Raw genomic sequence first — 25,129 nt, forward strand, 5'->3', positions numbered from 1 at the left:
CATGGGACGACGGAGGAGTCAGTCATTCTTCCCTTAGCCCCCATGGGACTCTGAGATGGTGCCCACATCCGGTCACCGTCTACTTAAGCTCCCACACGGCCATGATCCAGAAAGACACACATGAATCTGAGACCCGAGCAACTTGCTGCAGCTATCTCTCCTGACCCTAATTATTAAAATTTTAATGTATCCATAACAAGCAATACAAAACACACTGTCTAGCATTGCCTTTTTGGCAGGTATGAGTGGTGGTGGGACTGGCTTGAAATAGCGAAGGTAACTAAAGTATAAAAAGAGTACTATACAAACTGTCTGCCAAACAGGCAGGGATAAGTGTGGAATTGGAGGGGAGGGGTACTGGGTATTTTGTGGTGGAAAACGTGTACTGGTGAAGGGATGGGTGTTTGATGATTGTATGATTGAAGCTCAAACATGAAAGCTCTGTTACGGTACTTCATGGTGAATCAATAAAAGGGGTGAAAAATAGAAAAAAAAATGAATTTCAGGTATAACGGGGTTAGAAAGATAGTTCAATGGGTAGGGCATTTGCCTTGCATGTGGCCAACCTGGATTTGAGCCCCAGCATCCAATATGATCCTCAGACCCCGCCAGGAGTGATTCTTAGTGCAGAGTCAGGAGTAACTCTGAATACTACTACATGTGACCCAAAAACCAAACCAAAGAAAAAAAAGGAAAGAAAGAAAGAAAGAAAAGAAAGAAAGAAAGAAAGAAAGAAAGAAAGAAAGAAAGAAAGAAAGAAAGAAAGAAAGAAAGAAAGAAAGGCTAAAGAAAGAAAAAGAATTTCAAGTGTTAAGAGTATTTCTTTTTTCCCTTTTCCATTTTTTTGGGGGGTGGGGGGGCCCACACCTGGTAGTGCTCAGGCTTACTCCTAGCTCTGCACTGAGGGGACTGATGAGGTGCTGGGAACAGAACTTGGTGGGCTGCATGCAAAACAAATGCCCTCCCCACAGTACTATTGCTCCAGCCCTGTATTTTATTTTTTTGCCAATAAGAAATTTAGACTAAGAATTTTAATTTCTTTATAAGGCTCCGTAGCTAGTTTAGAGAACCTTCAGCTTATTGTGGTCACAAGGACCCAGTAAATAAATGAAGCTAGACTTTGAAGACTGCCGCGTCACTGCACTCTGAGATACAGTGACCATGCAGCCTGTCCTGACTGCTGACTGGCTAGCCCAGACTGAACATTCCATCTGCCTTCCTCAAAGGGCCCACAGACAGACCCTTCCACAGGCTCCACCTGTGCCCTGACACCTCACCCACTTTCAGAAGGAAGCATCTGATGATTTCTTCCCCCTATTCTCCTGCTGCTGTTGGAGTCCCCTGCTGAAGGGGACGAATGATAGGGACAAAGGGGAACAGGCAGGGCGAGATTAGGGATATGGCCCCAAGAAAGAGAACTGCCAGGATGAAGTTGTCAGCGGTGGGCCTGAATGGTGCCTGACGACCTAGACTGCCAGGTTCAGCCCCCAGAAGGACTCATCTCAGCACCCTCTTCCACATTCTTGGAACATTACAGATGCTCCCCCAATCCATCTTCCCCCAAGGGCACAAAAGAGGAAGGGCTTCTGGCCCTCTCCCAAATTCTCTTCAGGAGACCCTCCCACAACCTTTCCTGCATGGCTTTCCCATCTTTTCTCTCCTCTGAAAGTCTTCTTTGAATTCAGACAAAACAAAAACAAACAAAACCCCCAGAACTCCCTGATATACAATGTCGCAGAATCAAATTAAAATTCCCACAAAAACACTCTGAATGTGGAATTAAGGATAATATGGCCAGAATTTGCTATGATCGTGCTCTCAGTCATTCTTCTTACTAAAACTCAACCAGGAAGCAAATGTCCATTAGAAATCTATTCCGTCCCAGAACTCAACCACTCCCATACTCAAGGCCGCTCTCCACAAGCTCGGGCCAACCCTCACCCATGAGTGAATCCCTGGAAAATCCAGGTATGCGGTACTTTGTGACTGAGAACTCTGGATTCAACGGGATTAGGAACGGAAATCCTCTGCCTGTAGCCCTGTATCTGGCACAACTCAGCAGTCACGCCCATAAGCCACCTCTGTCTGGCGCCAGACAATCTCATCATCGGCCATCATCCAGATCACATGTCCTCTCCTGGACAGGAGCATAACATTACGCTTGCCATAATCATGCCGCCAGAACCTGCACCAGGTTGTTTCACTTGGGGTGCCCTGGAGGAGAGGCGGGTGAGAGCCCTCCTAGCCCCAAGCGTCCCAGCCCCGGCACCCAAAAACCTTCATAACTCAACCACTGCCCCACGTTCATGGCTCTCCACATGCTCGGGCTGAGCCTCACCCATGAGTGAATCTATTCCTGGACTTTGCGGTCTCTCCTCATCCACACTTCATACCACATACTGTAGGATAACATAGCCTCACGTAGTTTAGGTTTATTGGGTTACTCCCAGTACAGTGCTCCTATTCCTCTTTGTTTATTTGTATCTTCTTTCTTAGTGTTTTGTTGACTTGTAAATAATGTTTTTCTCTTCTCCTTGAGTCCTTTGCATAGTTTATTCAGAGCAAGTCCTTTTTGTATGGACACAGGAAGACTTAACAAATGTTATGCTTTTGTAACCTGGGAGTCATTTGACTCTACATGATATTTTCCTCCAGGACATCTGTTCTCTTGACCTAAGCCTCAGCTGCCCTTACTTCCTAGCACCCCCAAAGCACGGTCCCGACGTGGGACAAGAAGGACCCAGGGCAAGCGATGAGTTGTGTGCTACCCTGGCATCGAGATGGGCCTGGCCAAAGTGCCTAATGCTTAACTATAAGTTAAGAGCTTGATCATGGACAAATGCTGTCATGATCCAAACAGTGATACTAGATTTGGACCCTGCTAGGGTGAGGAATGATTAATCTGGCCTGAGTGCTGTGGTCTGAGCCTGTGGCAAGATGTTGCCAGGAGAGCTGCCTTGCAAGCTTCAATGTATCCCTTGCTATGTCCATACAAAAATAACTAGTATTAAGATGTTAATAAGTTCCTGGACTAAGGAAAAGAAAAAACCTTAAGAGTGAGGAAGGGCTTTGGAATGCCCTGCCCTCAGGAAGGGCTTTCTTATGTTGATTTTGCTACATGGCTGGTTGTAGCCTAGAGGGCAAGGTGGGAGAGACAAGGAGGAGGAGAGAGAGAAGCCAGAGAGAGGCAGCAGTAGATCCAGAGAGAGGTCGGAGCTGGGAGTGCGGGAGATGAGAAAGATGAAAGATTGAATAAACGGTAACTAATCAGCAACCAGCTTGGTCCTCGTTCTTCCTTTGCCTGTCCTGGACCACCGGCCGTCCCGAACCAGTCCATACACCGCGGTTCCAGGGCACCGAACGCGGGCGGTGAGACAGAGCCGCCCGGAGAGCCTGGGAGTGCACTGGCCCCTCGGCGAGCCTTAGTTTTTTACAACATACCCTGCCCATACTCCAAAAGTACCGAACCACATTTGATGAGGTTCAAGTAGGAGGCAACCAATCTTAGAGGGAAATATGTTTTTTTAAGGCAACCAATCTTAGAGGGAAATATTATTTTTTTTACAAGGCTCAACCTTTAACAACATGTTAGCGATCTCTTACAGAAGGGCTTAGTGGCCACTGGGTGAAATACAACAATCTTTACTCTTTCCTCTACTGATACTTTTTTGTAGCATTTTCAGTGGTTTTCATACCATGCAATGCAAAATATATTATTTTGGTTCTGATTTGGGGCAAGGATTCGGGTTCAGGATGGAAACATCTGAAATACGGTGGTGGGAAGGTGTAATGGTGGTGGGATGGGTGTTTGAATATTAAATGTAATAAAATATTGTGAACTACTTTATAAAAAAATAATAAAAGGAATCTATTTCATCACCACTAGAAGCACTCATTCTAGTTCATACAAAAGTAAGCTAACAGCGTGCTTTGAGGTGGTAACAACTGTTGTTTGGAAAAAGAAAATCATGAAAAAGTGCTCTAAAGCAGTGTTTCTCCGTGCGGGTGATCCTTCCCTCCCCAGGGGGTGCTGGTGGTGGTAGCCTGGGCACAACTAGCTGGAGGTGCTTTCAGTTGCTCAGCAGACAGTACAGTGTGTGTGGGGCTTGCTTCCATGAAGCTGATCTGGGTTCCATCACAGCACCCCACATGCCCCCCCTGAGCCCCACCAAGCGTAGTCCCAGAGTGTAGAACCACGAGTAAGCCCTAAACATAGCTGGGTATGACCCCAAAACCAAAAACAAGCAAACAAAAACAGGAAGACCACCAGGGCCCTGAGTTGTTTCTTTCTGAAAAGTGGCTGTAGGTCAGTTAAGATGAGCAACCTTAGCTCGAAAGAATGATCATGGTTCCCTGAATTTAACCTAATGAGAAAGTTAATGGAAAAGAGCAGCTCTGTAGAAGAGATGAGCTGTAGGTTTAGAGCAAAGAGAAGATGAACATTCCTGGTAGGGTAAGTGAAAATAAGGAAAGACTTGAGAGAGGGAAGGGGAACAAGGACAACACTGGGAAATGGTGAGGGGACAAATGCTCTGAAATTCCTAGTGAACATTCTGGGCCTTGGTCATCAACAGCTTGCCAATGTAGAATGAACTGAGTTCAACAGTCTGGGAGCAGAAGCAGATACTGCTTCACAGAAACAGATGGCAGAGCTGCACCACCTTCACCATCAGAAGTGAGGAGGCCGGTCTCAGCTTCAGGACCCCAGGAAAGAGGGCGAGGTGGGAGGTGCAGAGAGAAGAGAGAACATCGAGAATTTAGATGGGTGAGCTCAAGGCAACAAGGGAGGTGGAGGGCAGGAGAACGAAGCCACGTAGAGAACTGAGCGGGTCCCTGGGCTCCACTCACTAGACGGTAGGGACGAGGAGAGTGAAGAAGCAGAGGAGGAAGTGGCATGAAGAGCACTGTTGGGATGCTCCCGACCTCCCAGTCTGCAGGGGCTGGGGCTTCCTGATGGGGCTCTTCAGCCAGCACCAAAGACAGGCCCAGGAGAAGATAAAGCCAAGTAGTCTATCTAGAAGATGAACCAGTGTGAGAAGAGAAACTGGGAGGATAGTCAGGAATTGGAGGGGATGGGCTCAGGGAAAGGGATACACCGCAGGGAAGGAGAGGGGCAGTAGAGATTCTTCTCATTTGGAAATTTTGGGGCTTCTTATAGATAAATCCAAATATGAAAAGCCTTTTATCCATACCTAACACATAAACGGCAAGTGACTAATAGACTAATAGGGTTTTTAGGGTCTTTTTTTCCCCCGGTGACTAATAGTTTTGTGAACTGGAGTACTTGGGGTGCAGGCTGCAGGCCAAGAACAGGTTGGACTGTGTGACAGAGGGAGGGGTGGCAGGACACCGGCTGGGACCAGGGTGGAGTGAAGGTTCCCCCAACCTCGAGGAGTGGTGCACCTGGCTGAGAGAGGGAGAAGCCTACCTAACAGATCTTCATACAGACAGCTACTTTGAACGAAGAAAAAGAACAAACTTGAATACAGCTAACCCAAACCAGAGCTGAGCATCTAAACTTCTGATTGAACTTCTGCTGAATTTTTTTTTATTTCTGAAAAATATAAACATGAATTAAAAGAGGAATGATCTTTAAACATGGCTCTTCCTTCATGTGGTCACACGCATGTCTTTCTGTTCATAGGGGCTCCTTCTATGCTTTGCAGCAGGGTGTTCTTTAATCTAGCTCTCTGGGTTTGTAGCAGGCTGTTTGTAGAACGTTGGGGTTCTTAGGCAAAAATAAATAAATAAATAAAAATAAAGTCATAAACTATTTGGCAATGGTGTAAGTTCCTGTAATTAAACATACTAAATATATCGGAAAGACCTCAGAGAGAGTGTGAAAGACTCCAGGATGCTTTCTGGTGAGAAACTGGCTGAACAGCTTTCCTGCTGACTCCTTCTGCGAGAAGAACGGCAAACAGTCGGTCAGCAGACCAGGCTCTGGGCGATGACAATCATACCAATCCCATGGCCCCATGGCAGTTCCATGCATTTGCCCCAAAAGGTACCTTTTTAACCTCCAGAGCACATTCCATCAATGCTCTCACACTCCCAACTTCACGCAGTGTCTTTTTACTATTCACATCTGCTCGCCAAGACAGATTCCTCAGAACACTTGCAATAACCTGCAAATGAAACAATTTCACGATGACTTACACGTAGGGGAATTTAAAACACCTACTCTCATTTTTAATGCTCTAAGTGGGGATACATATCTATTAATAGAGAATTTCCTACATGAAGTAACAAAGGAATTCTTACAACTAATCCTTCTCCTTTTTTATTATTGTAATCGAAACACAGACGCACACACTGAGCACAGCGTAAGGAAAGCGGCGCTCCGAGCAGTACCTGTTGCAGGTCCTCACTGTCCGACTTCAGCTGGGCTACCAGGGCTCTCATGCAGCCTTTCATAGAGCAGAGTGTTGCCTACAGATCAGACACGGAAGCGTCAGCCAGACAACCAACCCAGGGGCTTCAGATGTTGTTCCAATGAACATATGGACTCTGACTAGTGTTCTGTCCATAGAGCATCTCGAATCCAATTACATCAATGAAAGACAAGTATACTCCTCAGGCCTTACTAGCTGCTCATCTCTTGGCCAAATGGAAAAATAAGATGATTAAGTAGAAACAAGTGATAAACGCAGGGTCTTAAGGCCTCTTACATGGACGCAACACTTGCATTGGTTACCAGCATTTCCAGAGTTTTGCCTTCATTAAATGTGACTCCATAAACACACTATGGTGTTCCCCCAAAAAATATTTTTTGACTAGTGTTTAGACCTAAGGTAACCAAATCAGTAAGGATCTAACTTGGAATGTGGATCAGAGGTTGTGTAAAAAAAAAGAGTAACAAAAAAAAATTGGTTAAAAGTAGTTTGTATTACAGACAATAAACTAACCCATAACTAGTATTATCTGGGTCTTGGGGGCTGGAGTGATAGCACAGCGGGTAGGGCATTTGCCTTGCACGCGGCCAACCCGGGTTCGATTCCCAGCATCCCATATGGTCCCTCAAGCACCGCCAGGAGTAATTCCTGAGTGCAAAGCCAGGAGTAACCTCTGAGCATTGCCGGTTGTGACCCAAAAAGCAAAAAAAAACAAAACAAACAAAAAACTGGGTCTTGGGCTAGAGAGAGCACAGTGGGTAGGACGCTTGCCTTTGCACACAACCCACTCAGGATTTGATCGCTGGTGCCCCCATATAGTTCCCATAAGCACCGTCAGGAGTAATTCCTGAGTGCAGACCCAGGCTAACCTCTTAGCATTGCTGGGTGCAGCCCCCAAATCAGCCCCACCCCCCAACAACTGGGCCTTATGTGCTAAGGGTGCGGCTAGGCAGGAGGGCACGTGCCTGGGTCTACCCCCGCCCATGTACCTCCGGGTGTGGTCATGGTGGTCCAGGCTCAAGCACTGTCAGGAGTGTCCACAACCAAATACACACACAGATGAGCAGAAGTGGATCTTATGAAACATACCTTGTTGGCTACATCTCCAAAAGTCAAGTTTGTCAAAGCCATTCCAGCATATCGTCTTAATGTAATACTGTAGTGATCACTAGTGAGCCCGTACATCTCACAGTCCACTTGTAATAATTCTGCAATGGCCTGCAGACCCCCTATATTTAAGAAGGGCAAGAGGAAAAAGACAATTTAAAATAAAGCAAATTGCTACTAAGTTTATTAACAATATCAGAGAAAAATATCTCCAAGAAAGGGAATGCCTGGTGTAAATTTTTCTCTAGAATTATGAACAACAAAACTGTCACAAAGGACTTTTGTATGACCTATTTATTCCATATTCTGTGGTTTCTCCCCACTGATTTACTCAGATGAGTATTAGGGTCTATTACTGCTCTTTAATAGTACACACACTGTCATCTTGTCGATGATAAAGAAAATTTTAATGCTAGTGTTCCTGAATATAAGCAGGAAAAAACCTCTTTTTTAACTAGGACTTCCTATGTTCACTGTCAGAGCTGTGAGGGGCAATATTTTTTAATCTGTCAAATAATTATCCTTTGTAATACTGAAGATTCTCATTGAAATTGTGCACAAAGCAAAGCTTTTATTTTAAAGAAAAAGCATCAGTAAATTTATTTCTAAATTATCTAGAACTACTTATATATTTTTACCACATCTTACACTGTTGCAATATCACTATATAAAGATTTAGTCTTTTTTCCCCATAATATTTAGCACTGGATAAATATTTAGCACTGGGTTAGATATTTTCTCCAACCACAACAGTGGAAAATATATGGCCAACAAACATAATACAGTCACGTCTTTACAGTAGTGCTGACAAGTGAAGACATGGGCAAGAGTCACAGAAAAGGCCAAAGAAATGACTTTTAAACTGACACTTAAAGGTGAATGAATATCTAAAGGGGGGCAACAGTGAAGAAGCGTGTTAGGCAGAAAGAAAGGCAGTGCTAGGGCTCTGGGACCTACCGAACAAAGCAGATATCTAAGCACTGAGCTTTATCCCATGCCCCATCTTTGAAATTTTCTTTAGAAAGAAGTGATCTCAAGTAGCTCCAAATGATACATATTCAGAGATGGGGCAACAACGAAAAGGCAGGGGCAGATCACAGCAACTGTCCCGTGCTCCACCAACAAGCTTAAGCAGGGGAAGGAATCATTAGACATGTGTTCTAAATGGACTGCTAAAGCGGCAAGAACAGTGGACCCCAACCAGAAGTGTGAGACAAATGGGATTCAAGAACACAGGAGATGGTGGCCTGGATAGGGGATGGAGACAAAGGCAGGGATCTGAGAAAGATGAAAAAGCAGGAAAAAAGCCTTTGTCCACCAGATGCAGGGATGGATTATTGGAGATGACGTCTAAGCTGCTGGATGGGAACAGCACTTTCTAAGAAACTGTGGAAGGAAGGAAATTTGGGAATGTAAGAGATAAATTTACTTGTCAATTGAATTAAAAAGTCTAAAACTGATTGGGAAGTCAGAAGGGCAGCTTGATCTCGTGTCTGGATTGAGACACGAATGTGAGGCTGGAAGAGAAGGCGGCAGGCAGAGCCCGAGAGTCCAGCAGCTCAGGGCACAGCTCTGGCTCACTGCGTCATTTAAAAATTGGGTGAAATTCAAAGAACACAGAAAAAAAAAAGAGGTTTGGGGGGCTATGTTTTTGTTTTGGCCACACCCAGGGATACTCAGGGTTGACTCCTGGCTCTGTGCTCAGGAATTACTCCTGGTGGTGCTCAAGGGACCATATGGGATGCTGGGGATCAAACCTGAGTTGGCTGCGTGCAAGGGCAAATGCCTCACCAGCTGTATTATTGCTCCGGCCCCAGAAATATGAGTTTTATTTTACTTATTTATTTTGCGTTTTGGGTCACACCCGGCGATGCACAGGGGTTATTCCTAGCTCTGCACTCAGGAATTACCCCTGGCGGTGCTTAGTGGACTGTATGAGATGATGGGAATCAAACCCGGGTCGGCAAATGCCTAACCCTCTGTGCTATAGCTCCAGTCCCGAAATACGAGTTTTAAGCCTGAAAATAAACACAGGAATAGCTGTGTGCATTGATGACATCACGAATACATTGATTCTCGGTCAACAACCTACCAATTCCCGAATAAACCACAGCATGCTTGGTGGCTGCAGCCTGCTGCTGTGTGTGCACACCTGTGCATATGTGCAGGGACTGGAAAGCGGTCTGACACTGTGCTTCACCCTGGGCCCCACCTCTGAGACTTTCTTCAGAAAAGAGTGATCTTAAGAAGCTCTACACAAGGCACTAAATGATCATAAAGAACTGAGTTTTCTTGTATAAAAAAAACCCCCGAAATGTTAGGACTTGATTCTGAAAGCAAAGATTATAGAAAGATATAGTAAATGTCAAAACTATTGATGGGCATGACAAATGCATATAGAACTTTAAATGAAATTTGGAGTTTCATTTGGATATAATCTGGACATGATATGGATATGATACAGAAGTTCAGGCAAGTAAAATTATTTTGCTATATTTTAAGGTCAATAATATAGTTCACAATGATGTTAAAAATATATATATAGTTCACATACTAAAACTATAGGAGATATGGATATAAAGAGATGTTTTTGTGTTTACTTGCAAGGGGCGATACCTGGCAGTACTCAGGGCTTACTCCTAGCTCCATACTCAGGAATTACTCCTAGCAGTGCTGGGGGACCATATGGGATGCTGGGGATTGAGCCTGGCTTGCTGTGTGCAACAAAAGCTCCCTCCCTGCTATAGTATGGCTCAGTCCCATGATTCCATAAATATATGATGTAAATTCATGACAGAATAAAAAGTAGGTTACCTAGGAAAAATTGGGATGTTTGAAGATAATAAAGGTGATAAGCATGTCCTTCCACATTTTTATTGGTGTTTTTAGCAGAAAATAGAAGTCTATTTTCAAAATGGACCAAATATCCAATATGGTATCTCGTATATTTATAGGTAAAGAGGATCAACCATCTATATGAAGTTCAACAGTATCCTTAATTTAGACTCTCAAAAAAAAGTAACAGAGATGACAATTAATTTTAAAAGGAGTATTATTTCCCTTCTACTGGGTGTAAACAGCCAACATTACTGTGAAATGCCTCAAAAAAGTATCAGGGTTCAGCATCATCTCTCTAGACTGGTACTGCATAACACTCACTGCTCATCAGGCCATCTGTGCCATGTATTAAATATGCTTCCTGGGTTTCTCTGGAATGTTCACAAAGTCGGTGTCAGGGCTGGAGTGTCTTTAACAGTATGACAAATGTTTCTGGTCTAAGCAAATAAAACACAGGCTCCTTAGGCCTGTGTCTTCAGGTTTACAGTTTACCCAGCACAGCTCCTGGGACAAAGCTGTTCTGGAATGACGAGCATTGCATCGTGACAGACATTAGAGCCTAAACCCCATAATGCTGACGGCACAAACAGACAACCCCAATGTCTCCCTGAACGCAGACCCTCCCCTTTTCCTCCCATGCTGTCTTAGCCTCAGTCCTCAGCCCACACACCTTGATCCTTCTCGTTTTCAGTGCAATCTGGGAGGCCTCGCGTAAGCAGCCGGTCACCCCGGTGGCTCTATCCCCGCAGTCACACCCCCAGAGGCCCCCTCCTCTCCTCACCTGGAAGGCCCTGCCCTAGCTCCTGTGGTGGGATGCCCCGGGGAGCCTTCCTGCCTGAAGAAGGAAGAGGAACACAGACTGAGTCTAGGGTTCACGTGGTGATTCAGATGACCCGTGTGTCAACCTGCTCTACAGCCCATTGAGACAGGAGGGCTCACACAGAAAACCAGCTGTGCAGCAGCTGGGAAGTGGCTTTTCTGCTTATTATCTGTATCCTTTTCCCACTATTACTAGTGTTAAAAAGTTACCCAAACTGAGAGTTTTACATTGTATTGAGGAGGGAAGTCAACAGATGACATATTTGGTCCCAGCAGAGGCAGGGAGAGGAGAGCAGGGGCGGATGCTATGCCCTAGGAGAAGCAGGCAGGAGAGCAGGCCTGAAACCAGGGCAGTGCCTCATTCTTGGCTCGCTGGCATCTTTGTTTGGAAGAATCTCATGACTGTCACTCTTAAGGTCAATAATGCATAACCACGATGAGAGTGGCCAGGTTTACAGTTTACCCAGCACAGCTCCTGGGACAAATCGGGAGCAGGATGGAATGGGATGCAAACAGCCTAGAAAGCACGGGCACAGAGGCACTAAGCTGAGAACTCAGAGAGTGTGTCTGCAGGGGCGCGACTACAGAGATCCTGGGCACATGAGGTGGCTCAGCATCAGGGGATTTCTAAAAACAACACGTGCATGAACCTAGAAGCCAAAGTAAAAGTATTATGTGAAGAAGGGGAAGGACACATGCAGGTGATCTATGTACAGAGCAGGGGTCAATCGGGGCTTGACTCTCCAGGTGGAAATCATGGAATGAGGACATGGCATGGCACTGAAGGACGAGTCAGCGGGACAGGGTCTGCAGGAAGGAAACTTGGCTGAAAGGAGGCCGCGGTTGGTAAAGGCTGAGAAACATGCTTTAGAGGGGTGGCAAGAGAAAAAGGAGTCAACCTCCTGAGATTAATGAAACATACATATATTTTCTTTCTGGGCTGCATTCAACAAAAGAGGTCACTTCTGCCCTGCGCTCAGGGGTTCCCTTCTGAGGTGCTCAGGGAAGCATACGGAATGCTGGGGAATGAACCCAGGTGAACTACTTGCAAGGCAAACCCCTACCCACTGTACTGTAAAATCTTTCTGGCCCCAATTAATGACATGGTTTTAACTGAAATTAGAGCACTCTAATTTTCTACACTGACCACTTTCAGAGATCATCTGTGCTTTTCATGAAAATTCAGGAGGCACTGACAAATACAGAAGGTGAGAATTTTAATAATAACTCCTTCTATTGCTCATGAGATGACTCGCTTCAACTATAATGACACAGGCTCTCACTTCAGAACAACTCAAATGATGTGCCTGCTCAACTGCATACAGGGCAGATGCTTTGACAGCAGGGGCAAGGAGTGGACTCATTTAACAACTTTCCAATTTTTGACTAAAATTTTAAGAATCCAGGCTGGTTTATTTAGAGTAGATATTTCAGCCATTTACGACCTATGTATCTCTGGAAACCAGAGCATAATTTGCTACAACGAGGAAGGCACTGGTAACGGAAATCCTGGTCTTTCTATCCCAATTCATTAATAAAGACAAATCTTTACTATTCTGTGGCATTAAGAAAAATACATGTCTTACCAAGTTCATTCATTGCATGTCTATGTTCTTCATCAAATGAAAGTTTCATAAGAACACACACAGCAGGGCAGATCTGGTGCTCAACAGGGACCGGCACTGGAAAAGAGAAAAGACACACCCGGGCTGTTTCTCCTACACTAGCAGGACAGACACCCACGGGCAGTTTCTCCTACACTAGCAGGACAGGCACACGTGGGCTGTTTCTCCTACAATAGCAGGACAGACACCCACGCGCTATTTTTCCTACACTAGCAGGACAGACACACATGGGCTGTTTCTCTGATACTAGCAGGAAAGACACACGGTCTGTTTCTACTACACTAGCAGGACAGACACACATGGGCTGTTTCTCTACACTAGCAGGACAGACACACATGGGCTGTTTCTCTACACTAGCAGGACAGGCACACGTGGGCTGTTTCTCCTACAATAGCAGGACAGACACACATGGGCTGTTTCTCTGATACTAGCAGGAAAGACACACGGTCTGTTTCTACTACACTAGCAGGACAGACACACATGGGCTGTTTCTCTACACTAGCAGGACAGACACACATGGGCTGTTTCTCTACACTAGCAGGACAGACACACATGGGCTGTTTCTCTACACTAGCAGGAAAGACACATGGGCTGTTTCTCTACACTAGCAGGAAAGACACACGGTCTGTTTCTACTACACTAGTAGGAAAGACACACGGGCTGTTTCTACTACACTAGCAGGAAAGACACACGGGCTGTTTCTACTACACTAGCAGGAAATACACACAGAGGCTGTTTCTCCTACACTAACAGGACAGACACACAGAGGTTGTTTCTCCTAAACTAGTAGGACAGGCACACGGGCTGCTTCTCCGACACTAGCAGGACAGGCACACATGGACTGTTTCTCCTACACTAGCAGGACAGACACACATGGGCTGTTTCTCCTACACTAGCAGGACAGACACACATGGGCTGTTTCTCCTACAATAGCAGGACAGGCACATGGGCTGTTTCTCCTACTATCAGGACAAACATGGGCTGTTTCTCCTGTACTTGCAGGGCAAGCACACACCAGCTGTTTCTCCTACACCAGCAGGACAGGCACACACCGCCTGTTTCTCCTACACTAGAAGGACAGGCACACAGGCTGTTTCTCCTGTACGAGCAGGACGGGCACACAAGGGCTGTTTCTCCTGTACTAGTCAGCACACAGTGCTGCAGCAAGGAGGGGGCAAAAGGTTGGAGCCCCAGAAGCCCCTAGCATTGCATCATGCCCCAGAACAGCCTGGTCACCATGAGCACTGCTGGCTGTGGCCTCCAAACCACCCCATCGAAACAGCATCACACACAGCAGTGCGTTGTAGCTTAGTACCACATTCCCTAGTGCATTCTAGCTACGTGCAGCAACAGAAATTGGCTGATTAGTTCAAACTATTCAGTCTAGCAAGGGTACAGGGTTTTGTTGACAAACCTATAAGCAAAGAAGAGGACAGGTTTTCAGGGTTCACAAAATGCTTACCACTCACTGCCCTGTCAGAATAAGTCCCTTACAAGTTTATGTTGTAATGCAAATAACTAATAAATAACTAATAAAGATTATGTTCAGTACATAAAAACTAAAACATTTTAGAATAAAACTTTAATTTTGCTTTGAATTCCTATTTAAAATAATGAGAATGGGTTAAAAGTACATGAACAAATGTAGTAGAGAAATCTAGAACAAACCTAGCAGAAAAACACAAAAAAAACACACAGAAGATATTAGAGAAAATAAAAATTTAAAGGTGTCCAAAGAAAAACCTCAACATTAAATACTATGCACAGTTTCAAAGCTTATATTTAAAAAGGAATTTTTAAAGCAAGTCTATTATTCAGAAGTAATTTTGACTTATTTCATTAAACTTTTCAAGAATAGGAATGAAGAGCAAAGTGCAAAGAATCACATTACGGAGCACCAAGGACAAGACAGTGCTCTCCAGTAAAGCGCTACATTTAGCCCAAGAAGAGAAAGCTCTGCTCTTGCTTTTTCTGGGAAAAAAAAATAGATTTTGCTATCCACACTTTTATATCTAAGGTAAAAAGAACCTTTTAAAGCTTCATAGGTATGTTCTCACCTTCAGCTCCAATATCAACAGTTCTAAAATCAACTGGTAGAACAGCTGTGTGTGTGTGTGTGTGTGTGTGTGTTCAGATGGAAAGCTGGTCTTACCTTACATACTTAATCTTTGGTTCTTGTTAAAGGAAGGAAGTTTGTTATGTGTCCAGGGGTCCTAGTTCCCATGTTCCCTGGTCCAGGGTCTCTCTGAGCAAAGACCTATGTGGTTGGTCACCCCGACAGCTGAGGTCTACTGCCCTGCCCAGGATGGAGCAGTGGTAGAGTACTGGGTTGAGACACAGATCTGCTCCCGACTCCACCTCTTACTACAAGGCTAAGGGCAAATCTCTGAGCTCTCTGAGACCATTTCATGAGCTGTAAAATGCAAATTACCTTCCCTTCCTATTTAATCTTCATAATAACCTTCAGAACTAAAGGTTGGCTTAAAATCTGACTAAAATTTTAACAATCCAGGTTGGTTTCCTTGATTGGAGTAGCAGTTTTAACCATTTAAGACTTGCTTATCTCTGGAAACCAGAGCATAATTATTTGCTACAATGAGGAAGGCATGAGGTTATTGTGAAGATTAAATACAAAAATAGTTATAACAGCTCAACAAGAGGCAAATGTGAAAAATTACGGCTTGATTACTAAGAGCTGAAGGAACGTATTATGTACAGATACTCTGCAGCTTAATCTACAGAACTGGAGAGACTGATAACGAAGTGCTCCAAGTCTTTCAGAACTATTAGACTCTTAAGTTTCTCTGCATTTCCTATTCTTTTCTGCTGACTTAGAATTGCAGTTAAGATTTTTCTTTGCTAATAATTTCTTCTAAGAAAATATAAAAGGTTAAGAGTATGTTAGCAGTGTGATGGCTAATATGACTTTTCCCTTGGATTCATAAAGACAGATACTAATTAAAAAGGTTGCTTTTAAAAACTCCTTTACATTTGCTCTGTAACATGCACTAGGATATACTCTATAGGGAACATACTTGGATTTTTGTCCTGGTCCATGCCTTGTTCATGAGCTTCCTGCCACTCCCAACAGGTCTCACAGTACGCTCGTATCTGTTCCAAAAGATGAAGGACTCGGATTTCACGCCTGCCTCGCTTGTCATCAGGCTGTGAGTGGATGATGTTGTGGAGTGCTGCGCTGGCCCTGGCCCTGGCCTCTTTACTGCCCCGGGCACTTCCCAACAACACAGAGTCTTTGTCATTGCCATGTAAGAGCTGGATGAGCAGAGGGAGACAGCCAGACTGCCGCATGGATATACAGCTGTCTTGGGAGCTGGACATAGCTAGCAAAGTTCGCGACATGTCATCCTTATCATGAGTACCAAGCATTGACAACAATGAATACACCATTTCCACCTGTGGGCCAAATGAGTTTAGAAAGAAAATTATGACTTTGATATCTAAAACCAGTACCAATGAAGTGATGAATGGATATCAGTTGTAACTCATTTAAAAAAAAAATACAAGGAAACTCCTGGATGAAATAATGAGTATATTTCAAAATGCCTAAACCAGTTACTAAATAGTATAGTAGTGGTAGTACATAATGACGAAAGAGAAAGTACATTTTTACATACTTAAATTTTTTTACATACTACTCTACTGATCATCTTTTGATCATAATGAATGCAACCGACTTCACAAATCCAGTGAATGAAATTTACTGAACTTCTTCATATATTGTAAAATTTTACTAATACTTTTAAAATCTGTAACTATAACCAATAACATTTTAAACATTTACTAAGTTCTCAAGGTTCACTAACCTTCATCAGACTATAGAACCTAAAATGCTATGATCTCTCTCCTATACATGTTTTGCCATTTTTAAAAGACCAGGAAGACAAACACCCTCCCCATCCTACCAAAAATTAGGGAGCAGAGCTAGGGCACTTATTTTAATCTGGGGGAAAGTACCTGGTAAGCTTGGCTTTCTTTTCAACAGTAAATTCTAAGGAGCTATGTGGAAACATTATACTGTTTCATTTCAAAGTCAGAAGCTACTTCATAAAAACCATATCATCTTTGTGAATCAGTGGTTTTTAACTGGGCATTATTTACTCCCCACACTGTGGACACTTCTGGCATGTTCTGGGGACAGTTTTGGTGATCACACCTGTGGCAGGAAGTGCTGTGGCTTCCTGTGGAGGAAGTCTAGGGATCCTGGAAACATCCTCCTACACAGCCCACCAAACTGAGGCTGAGAAACGACTCCAGGTATAAAATACACACATAAGAAATCAGTCCTAGATCTAAAATGTCTGAAAAGATACAGTCTGGGTAAACGTGATTTCAAACTCTGGCTCCATCACTCCTATGTGATGTGTGACATCCACAAGTGCTACTTTTCTCAGTTGTAAAATGAAGGAATTTTGTTTTTGCTTTTTAGGTCGCACTTGGCAATACACAGGGGTTACTCCTGGCTTTGCACTCAGGAATTACTCCTGGCAGTGTTCGGGGGACCATATGGAAAGCTGGGAATCGAACCTGGATTGGCCGAGTGCAAGGTAAACACCCTACCCGCTGTACTATTGCTCCAGCTACATTCCTTGCTGTAAAAATGAAGGGATTTATCTATAAGAATTTGCTCTGTGAAGACTAAATGAAATAATCTTCATACTCTTCAATACTGTTATATTAGTATTTGGCATTCAAAATAAAATAGTTTTAATATTGTCATGAATAAATCACTTCAAATGGAAATAATATTCAAGACGCCAATTTTCAATAATACTGAATGTCAGAGTTTTTCCTTATAAGCTTGGGGCCGTGTTCCAACTTAATTATATAATACCTGTGTAGACCTTATTTTGCTTCTGTTATTCTCAAGAGAGGGACAGAACCCCTGGAAGTCTTTTCAAGCAGGTGAGAATAATGTACACAGGACTCCTGGCAGACCCGGCAACCAGGACCCTCGGGGGCAGCAATGGAGCCAATGTCCCAGGCTAACAACAGAACAGAAGACTCTAAAGTTCATTTCCTAAATCACTACTATTTCTAAAGTGCTTTTTCTGAGACCATTATATCAAAGTTAAAAAGTTTGTAGAACGTGATGTAAAAAGTATGTGTAGAATAAGATGTGAAAATATATTATTTCATAATAGAATTTCATCTCTGTCACTATATTAAAGCGTCTGGCTTTAAAACAGCAATAAAGGGTGCAGGAGCTATAGCACAGCAGGTAGGGCGCTGGCCTTGCATGCCACCAAACCAGGTTAGATCCCTGGCATCACATATGGTTGCCTGAGCACTGCCAGGAGTGACTTCTGAGTGCAGAGCCAGGAGGAACACCTAAACACTGTTTGGGTGTGGCCCCCACCAAAACAAAAGTACAGTAATAGAACTGCTTTCCTTTAGAACCTATTATTCATAAATCGTAAAGTATTTGATACTTCTGAGATGCCCCAGGAGGATTCCTTAATTAACATTAGATAACTTCCAATTTCAATAATTTTCTATTCACTAAAATATTTATTAAACACTGATGTGCCGGGTATTGTGAAAAAGACGTAAAACTGTGGCCAGAGAGTCAGTCCAGCAGTAGGGTACTTGCCTTGCACACAGCTGTCCCAGCTTTGATTCCGGGCAACACATATGGACCCCGAGCCCTGTCAGGAGTGATCCCTAAGAACTGCTCAGTATAGCTCCAAAACAAATGAAAACAAAACAAAAAAGAGACAAAAAAAAGCAGTCTGCTTCCCAAGAGCGTTATGCACAGTGCAGTGACTCGCAGAAGGCAGAGTGCTCCGGACTGCGCAGGGAAGCAGGGCTGCTCTGTGGTGCGGCAGGGAGCATGGAAGCAGCAGGTAACTGCTCATGGCTGAGCTCAGGGTATCTGCAGAAAAATGGGTACGGCTAACAAAGAATCAAAAAGTGTGTCTGATATTCTTATAACCTTCATGGTTTCTTGGCCTATTCTTCTTTATATTAAGAAAATGTTAATTCTTTGAAGAGATTTTTAAAGCCAAATTTCAAAGAAAAGCAAATAAAGTTTTAGCAGTATCTTCACAGATTAGTAGCCTTGGTTCATAAATGTGTCACCTTGGTTCCCAAGTGGCTGGTCAGCCTTCGCGGGGCAGAGTGTGTACTGCTGGAACTTAACACACTGGCTGTTTCGGGATCCACTCGTGCAGCTGGACCCTAAAAGTCAAGCAAAGGATAAAGAGCGTGACTCAGATTACAGGTAAACAGATGCAAAGATGCTCCAAATACACCGTTTTTTTTTTAAGGGTAAATACCACTGAATGTGTGAACAGCTTGGCGAATAGATTTTAGAGAAAAGAGATGTGTCCCAGAGACAAAGCACAGCGTAGAGGGAAGCAGACGCTGGAGAAATCTGAGCAGCATTTAATCCCAGAGTAGAGCTCAGAGTTGCGTAGATGATGGCCTGAGGTATGACTCGGTGCTTCCCCGAATGCACAGGAGCTGGAGGCCATCCCCAGGAGAAGCTACTGCTGCCTGAGCTTTCACAGACTGACCCAGAACACCAAATCTGACAGACTGCTCCACATAACCTACCCAAACCTGGACCACCTCATCCCCAGGAGTCCATGATGCACAGAGAACTGCCTGAAGCTTCTACTGGAGAAAGACATGAGAAAATAACAGCAGTGTAACATGCTAAAGCCATCACGCAGGATGTACAAATAGGCAGGGGAAGCAGGGAAACTATTTACAGGCTTCGGAACTGCTAAGGGCTGCGTAATTGAGCAGCATCTAAGGCAGGTCTGACATTCTTGGAATGTCACACCCGTGCAAGGTATACTGGCATGAACAGCATACTGCAGCTGATGGAGAGGGCTGTGGGGAGAACAGCAAGTATTCTGGGAGGCAGAAACAGCGGGTCACATTATTAAGGTTTTGTTTCATTGTAAGGGTGTTGCTTTCAGGCTCTGGATGTAGAGGGGCACAAATGAGTTTGTTTCTGGAAAGGCAGCGATAAGGTCACACGAGTTTGGAAACCTCTGAATAAGAGGAGGCAGAAGAATGACAAAAGCAAGGTTATGTCCAGAGAACAGAAAGGAAAGGATGGGGCACTCAGAAATAAGGCAGGAAAGGAGGACGAAGGTATTTTCAAGTGTTGAATAGTTCTGAAGGCAACTTAGAAAGTGAGAGAAGGGGAGAAGGGCAGGGGGTGGCTGGGGGCAGTGATCCATTTAAGGATAAAATCAGTAACTTTGCTCACTGGATGTGACTAAAGAGAGGCTGGTGGTCGGAGGAAACTCAGAGGTGCTGAGCCCTGAGAAATGTGTAGACGGTATTTTTCAGCGTGGGAACTGTGCCACCTTTGAGTATACCAACATCCCAGTACGAATGCTCAGAAACACAAGGGCTCTAAACAGGTGCACCAGTGGGAGAGGGATCCTGGAGCTAGCTGCAGATAATGAATACTGATGAATGAGTTCTAGAGTGAAATATAAAAGTGGGAGGATGTTAGTCACAGAGTGAAAATGGGTTGGGAAAAAATAATAGAGTGAAATAGGCTGAGGACAGGGTGGTAGAATAAAATAAATGGTTGAAAAGATCTCTCCAAATAAAAGTAATTACTTTTACAACTTCTTTGTCTTGTTTGCCTTTTATTCATTTAAAAATATCTACTCACCAATCAAAAAATAAAAAAATAAAATTAAAAAAGTATATTTAGGTTATTTCTAGTTTTACTAATATACTAAATTTCTTCAAACATCTGAGGTTCATTAGCATGAACCCTCAGACACTGCAATGAGGAACCACAGAGCAGGAATGGTATAAATGTTGATATATATTAAAATTTTTTCTTTTCAGAAAAGATTAATATTTCTGCTTATTGTTTCACTCAACTAAAAGCAGTATAGGAGAATGACTCCTAACTTACCTTATTGATGTTGTTACTGATTTCTGCTAAATCAGTGGCATCCAAATAAGCCTTATTTTAGCTGTACTTTATTTTCACACTGATCACCTTATGTATATCTACAAATCATTTTTACTTCTCTTTTAATTCCATATTCATGCTCTTTGCCCTTGACTGTTTCTTGAAAAGTTTATTTAAAAGTATTCTTCATGAATTCTGCATTTTAATTCTTTCCTTGTCATATCTGTAATTAATCTGACTTATAATTAATGTGACTTTTATTTTTAACAGTCTTGTAATGTTGAAAAACATATTTTGTCATTTCCTATCTATTTCATTACATTCTGCCTATAGTTTAGTATTTTCATATTTTAATAATTTTTACTTTGATATTCAACCAGTATGATCTACTTAGAATTACTTCTGATGTTAAGAAGCATACTAGCCACCCAATATTTATTTATTTTTGTGGTGCTGGTACAATAAAACCAGAGGGTTGAACACAGGGCCCTACACATACAAGGCAGGTGCTCTACTGCAGGGCTATATCCCTGGCCCTAGATTATAATATCCTAGGGCCGGAGAGAAAATGCAGTGGTAAAGGCATTTGCCTGATAACTCTGATTCATACCCTGGCACACAGCCCCAAAGTGACCCTGGTAGACCTCTGTGCCCCACATCACCCCATCCTCAAATTTTAGATTTTTTTTTTTCTTTTCGGGTCACACCCAGCATTGCACAGGGGTTACTACTGGCTGTGCACTCAGGAATTACTCCTGGTGGTGCTCGGGGGACCATATGGGATGCTGGGAATCAAATCTGGGTTCGCCACATGCAAGGCAAAAGCCCTACCAGCTGTGCTATCGTTCCAGCCCCTAGAATTACTTTATCATTATCATTACTATTACTATTATTTATTTATTTATTTATTTATTTATTTATTTATTTATTTATTTATTTATTTTTTTGCTTTTTGGGTCACACCCGGCGATGCACAGGGGTTACTCCTGGCTCTGCACTCAGGAATTACCCCTGGCCGTGCTCAGGGGACCATATGGGATGCTGGGATTTGAACCTGGGTCGGCCGCGTGCAAGGCAAACGCCCTACCCGCTGTGCTATCGCTCCAGCCCTATTTATTTATTTTAAAAGGAGGATATTCAGCATGTTGGATAAGTAAGGCTTTACATGTAACTGGCTGGGCATGACCCACGCAACTAACAGAGTAGCTCTATAAATAAGCCAATAATATTTCCTCTTGATATATTTATGTAGAAACACATCAACTTCCCAAATAATGCCCTAAGTTAGACGAAGAAAGAACTCAAGCGAATTATTAAGTATCATTTCATTTGTCCTGATTCACCAAACAGAGCTTTGTTTCCCAGCACAATGCTGATAACTGAACGTGTGATGAGCACTCTTTGTTTTGGCATAGTAAAATCAGAAACTTACGCAGGAGACATATTAAGCTGTACTCTTCATTTTATTATTGTTTGGGGTAGGGGATACACCCGGCAGTGCTCAGGGCTAACCCCTGGCTCTCTGCTCAGAAATCACACCTGGGCAAGAGCGACAGTACAGTGATTGCCTTGCAAACAGCAGACCTGGGTTTGACCTCGGCATCCACAGGGTCCCCCGAGCACTACCAGGAGTGATTTCTGAAAGCAGAGCAAGGAGTAAGTCCTGCGGACTGCCGGGTGTGGCCCCCAAACCCAAGCTACCGGGTGGTGGCCATGCTCACCTCCGCAGGCCCGACCTACTGGCCTACTTCCACGGTCTTTATTTTATGCTCTAATGAGCTAAGAGAAACTTTACTTAATTGTTTTATAAATATCATGATAAGTAACCTACAGATAGTGAAGGAATATCATGAAGGACAATTATCTTAAAACCAACACGGTGAAACTGTATTTAAAATAGTTTCTCTCATACTTAGGATAGGATATATTCTAATAAAACTTGGTGGCAAAATAACAACAGCTCTATGGCTTTTAAAATCAAATTGATTTTCATAATTTTACTAAAAATGAATAGTAAACATGATTTAGACTATGTCTCCACTGTGGCTGAGTGATTTTTTAATTGAAAAGACTAAAATTTCCAGGCAAGAGCGATAGTACAGCAGGCAGGGCACTTGTCTGTGTATGGCTGTCCCCAGTTCAATCCCTGGCACCATATATGGCCCCCTGAACCCTTCATTAGTGATCCCTGAGCACAAAGCCAGGAGTGAGTCCTAAGCATCACCAGGTGTGGGCCAAAAATCAAAATGAAAACAGAGATTAAAATTTCAAACTTTATGTAATTTTAATATGAAATGGAAAACAAAAACTATAACAAAGTTCTTACAATCATTTTTAAAAGCACAACTTCATCTTTACAAAGAATACCTCAGAAAATAAGCAAGTCTGATCAAATCACTTACATGCCAAAAAAGGGGCAGGTTATTTTTCAAAATCAAAATTCTAATCACTAATAGTTTTAGATTATAACAGAAACACACAATTTAGTAAAGGCTATAAAATATACTTTGAAAACTTTAAATGTTCACATGTGATCAAATCAGCATTTTGATAGAAAATTTGTCTGGACAGTGAACAGTGCAACGGAAAACAAATAGCTTACAGCCTGTGCTCAGAACCACCATGCACCTGGAAGAGTGGCCAAGTGCAAGGCTACCGATGTGACTTACCTGCCCACTGCCAGAAGCTACTGTGCTGACTTCGGCCACTCCCTGGCCTTCACTCTGCCGCTCCATTTCCTGCGAGCCATTTTCATGCCTATTCTGAGCTGGTCTCTGGTAAAAGGAGACACAGTCACCCAGAGAAACAGCTCCTGCAGTTTCCATAACCATTCTAAAGCTCCAAGTTCAAGCACAGGGCACAAAGCCAGGAACTATGCATTACACGCTGAACCATCTGCACTGTGGCCGTCTGTGTGCCCCAGGAGCCAGGGAAACATTGTGACCATCAGCTGTGATTTCTGACAGGTCAGTTCTTACTTTTATGTTAAGTGGGGGAAAAAAATAAAAGGAACTGAATTACTTTTAAAACTCTGCTTCCTTTTGAGTGCAGGATAGGGAAAAGGTGACTGATTTTATAAGAATTTAGAGATCTGGATGGAGATCTCTGTGAGGTCTAACTTACTTTTGTTTTGGGAATAAAGAGTGATGTAGATTTGTTTCTCCAGGAGAAAAGAACCTAAGAAGTATGCCCATTGATTCCTAAATATGTAAAGGAAGGAAACAGATTTCTGGGCATCGGGACGCCCTGTTTACTGCCCTCTGCCTTGACTCCCCACGTAACAGACAATCTAAGCAGATGGGATATGGCTTTAGGAAAAGGCCAAGAACACAGCAGCTGCTCCCATCTCTCAGCCTTTTCAAAAGTCCACACACCCACCCAAAAGTCCCCGGCTACAGACCTACACATTCTCACCAAGACAGGTGTCCCCCCTTGCCACCCTGGACTCTAGATTTTCTTCTGATTTCTCCTTGCTCTGCAGTTTGTGTTAAGCTTTTCATTTCAAAAATTCTTATGTACTAAGTGGCAGGCACTGTTTCCAGTTCTTTGGCTGGTTTTAAAATTATGTTTATGGTCAGGAGCCAGCTAGCTACTCAGTCTGAAGCGGGGAGAATGTGGGAGAAGGTGTGTGTGTGGGCGGGGCGGGGGTGCGGGGGGGGGGGGGGGTGGATACAGCCGCCCCTTCCTGGTGGAACAGAAACAACATTCTGCTAGGCTCATGGTACTCTACTTTGTCCACTACCAAGGAAAGAAAACCATTACAACCCCCCACAACTCTAACACATGACTTCTTAGAACAAAACATGGACTTGGCAGGGTGGGTTTGGAAGGTGTCGGAGCTCACACCTCTCAGGAAGAGAAGCCAACGTGTGCTAACACCATGTCTCTGAGGGGCATAAGGTTCCACATGCAGCAGGAAACTCCCTAAACTTACACACGTCCCAGGCTTTAGTGAATCTGCACATAAAACACAGATATGCAACTTATGCTAAGTCAGACAAGACAGACAGATTCTAGTATGAAAACCAAAAAATACCTTTTCAAAAGAGACCGGCAGAGCTTTATCACCTGAGCTGTCTTGAGCCCCAAACACTTTTCTCACGATCTTTGGTTTGTTTTTTCTTTTTAGGGGTGTACCCAGCAGTGTTGGGCCCACTAGTGGCTCTGTGCTGGGCTTGATACTGGCCTCCTATATCCAGAGCACATGTCCCAGCTTCTGGGGCTCTGGTCTTCATGCTCTTTCATAGAAATAATTAAAAGTGAGGCCAGAGCAATAGTACAGTAGGGAGGACACTTGCCTCATATGTGGCCGACCCAGGTTCAATCCCCAGGGCCCTACCAAGAGTGATTCCTGAGCACAGAGCCAGGAGTAACCTGTGAGTACCCCCAGGTGTAGCCCCAACTCCAAAAAGAAAACAAGAGAAAAAAGAAAA

The 25,129-nt window shown here is 43.6% G+C and overlaps 1 protein-coding gene across 7 annotated transcripts in view; it reads right to left on the reverse strand.

Moving 5' to 3' along the window:
- The window catches only part of APC (APC regulator of WNT signaling pathway), a 146,302-nt gene that overhangs the window by 17,861 nt on the left and 103,312 nt on the right, over positions 1–25,129 (reverse strand). For 4 of the 7 annotated variants that reach the window (XM_055123980.1, XM_055123982.1, XM_055123979.1 and 1 more), the window contains 8 exons: positions 23,366–23,470; positions 18,884–18,982; positions 15,820–16,198; positions 12,746–12,841; positions 11,122–11,175; positions 7,485–7,624; positions 6,355–6,432; positions 6,012–6,128 (listed from right to left, as the gene is read on the reverse strand). In XM_055123980.1, the coding sequence (XP_054979955.1) occupies positions 6,012–6,128; positions 6,355–6,432; positions 7,485–7,624; positions 11,122–11,175; positions 12,746–12,841; positions 15,820–16,198; positions 18,884–18,982; positions 23,366–23,470 (1,068 nt within the window). The remainder of the gene's footprint in view (positions 1–6,011; positions 6,129–6,354; positions 6,433–7,484; positions 7,625–11,121; positions 11,176–12,745; positions 12,842–15,819; positions 16,199–18,883; positions 18,983–23,365; positions 23,471–25,129) is intronic. The other 3 variants (XM_055123984.1, XM_055123985.1, XM_055123981.1) reach the window with 3 other exon arrangements.

This window comes from Sorex araneus, chromosome 1 (assembly GCF_027595985.1).
Source record: "Sorex araneus isolate mSorAra2 chromosome 1, mSorAra2.pri, whole genome shotgun sequence".
NCBI classification, from domain to species: domain Eukaryota; kingdom Metazoa; phylum Chordata; class Mammalia; order Eulipotyphla; family Soricidae; genus Sorex; species Sorex araneus.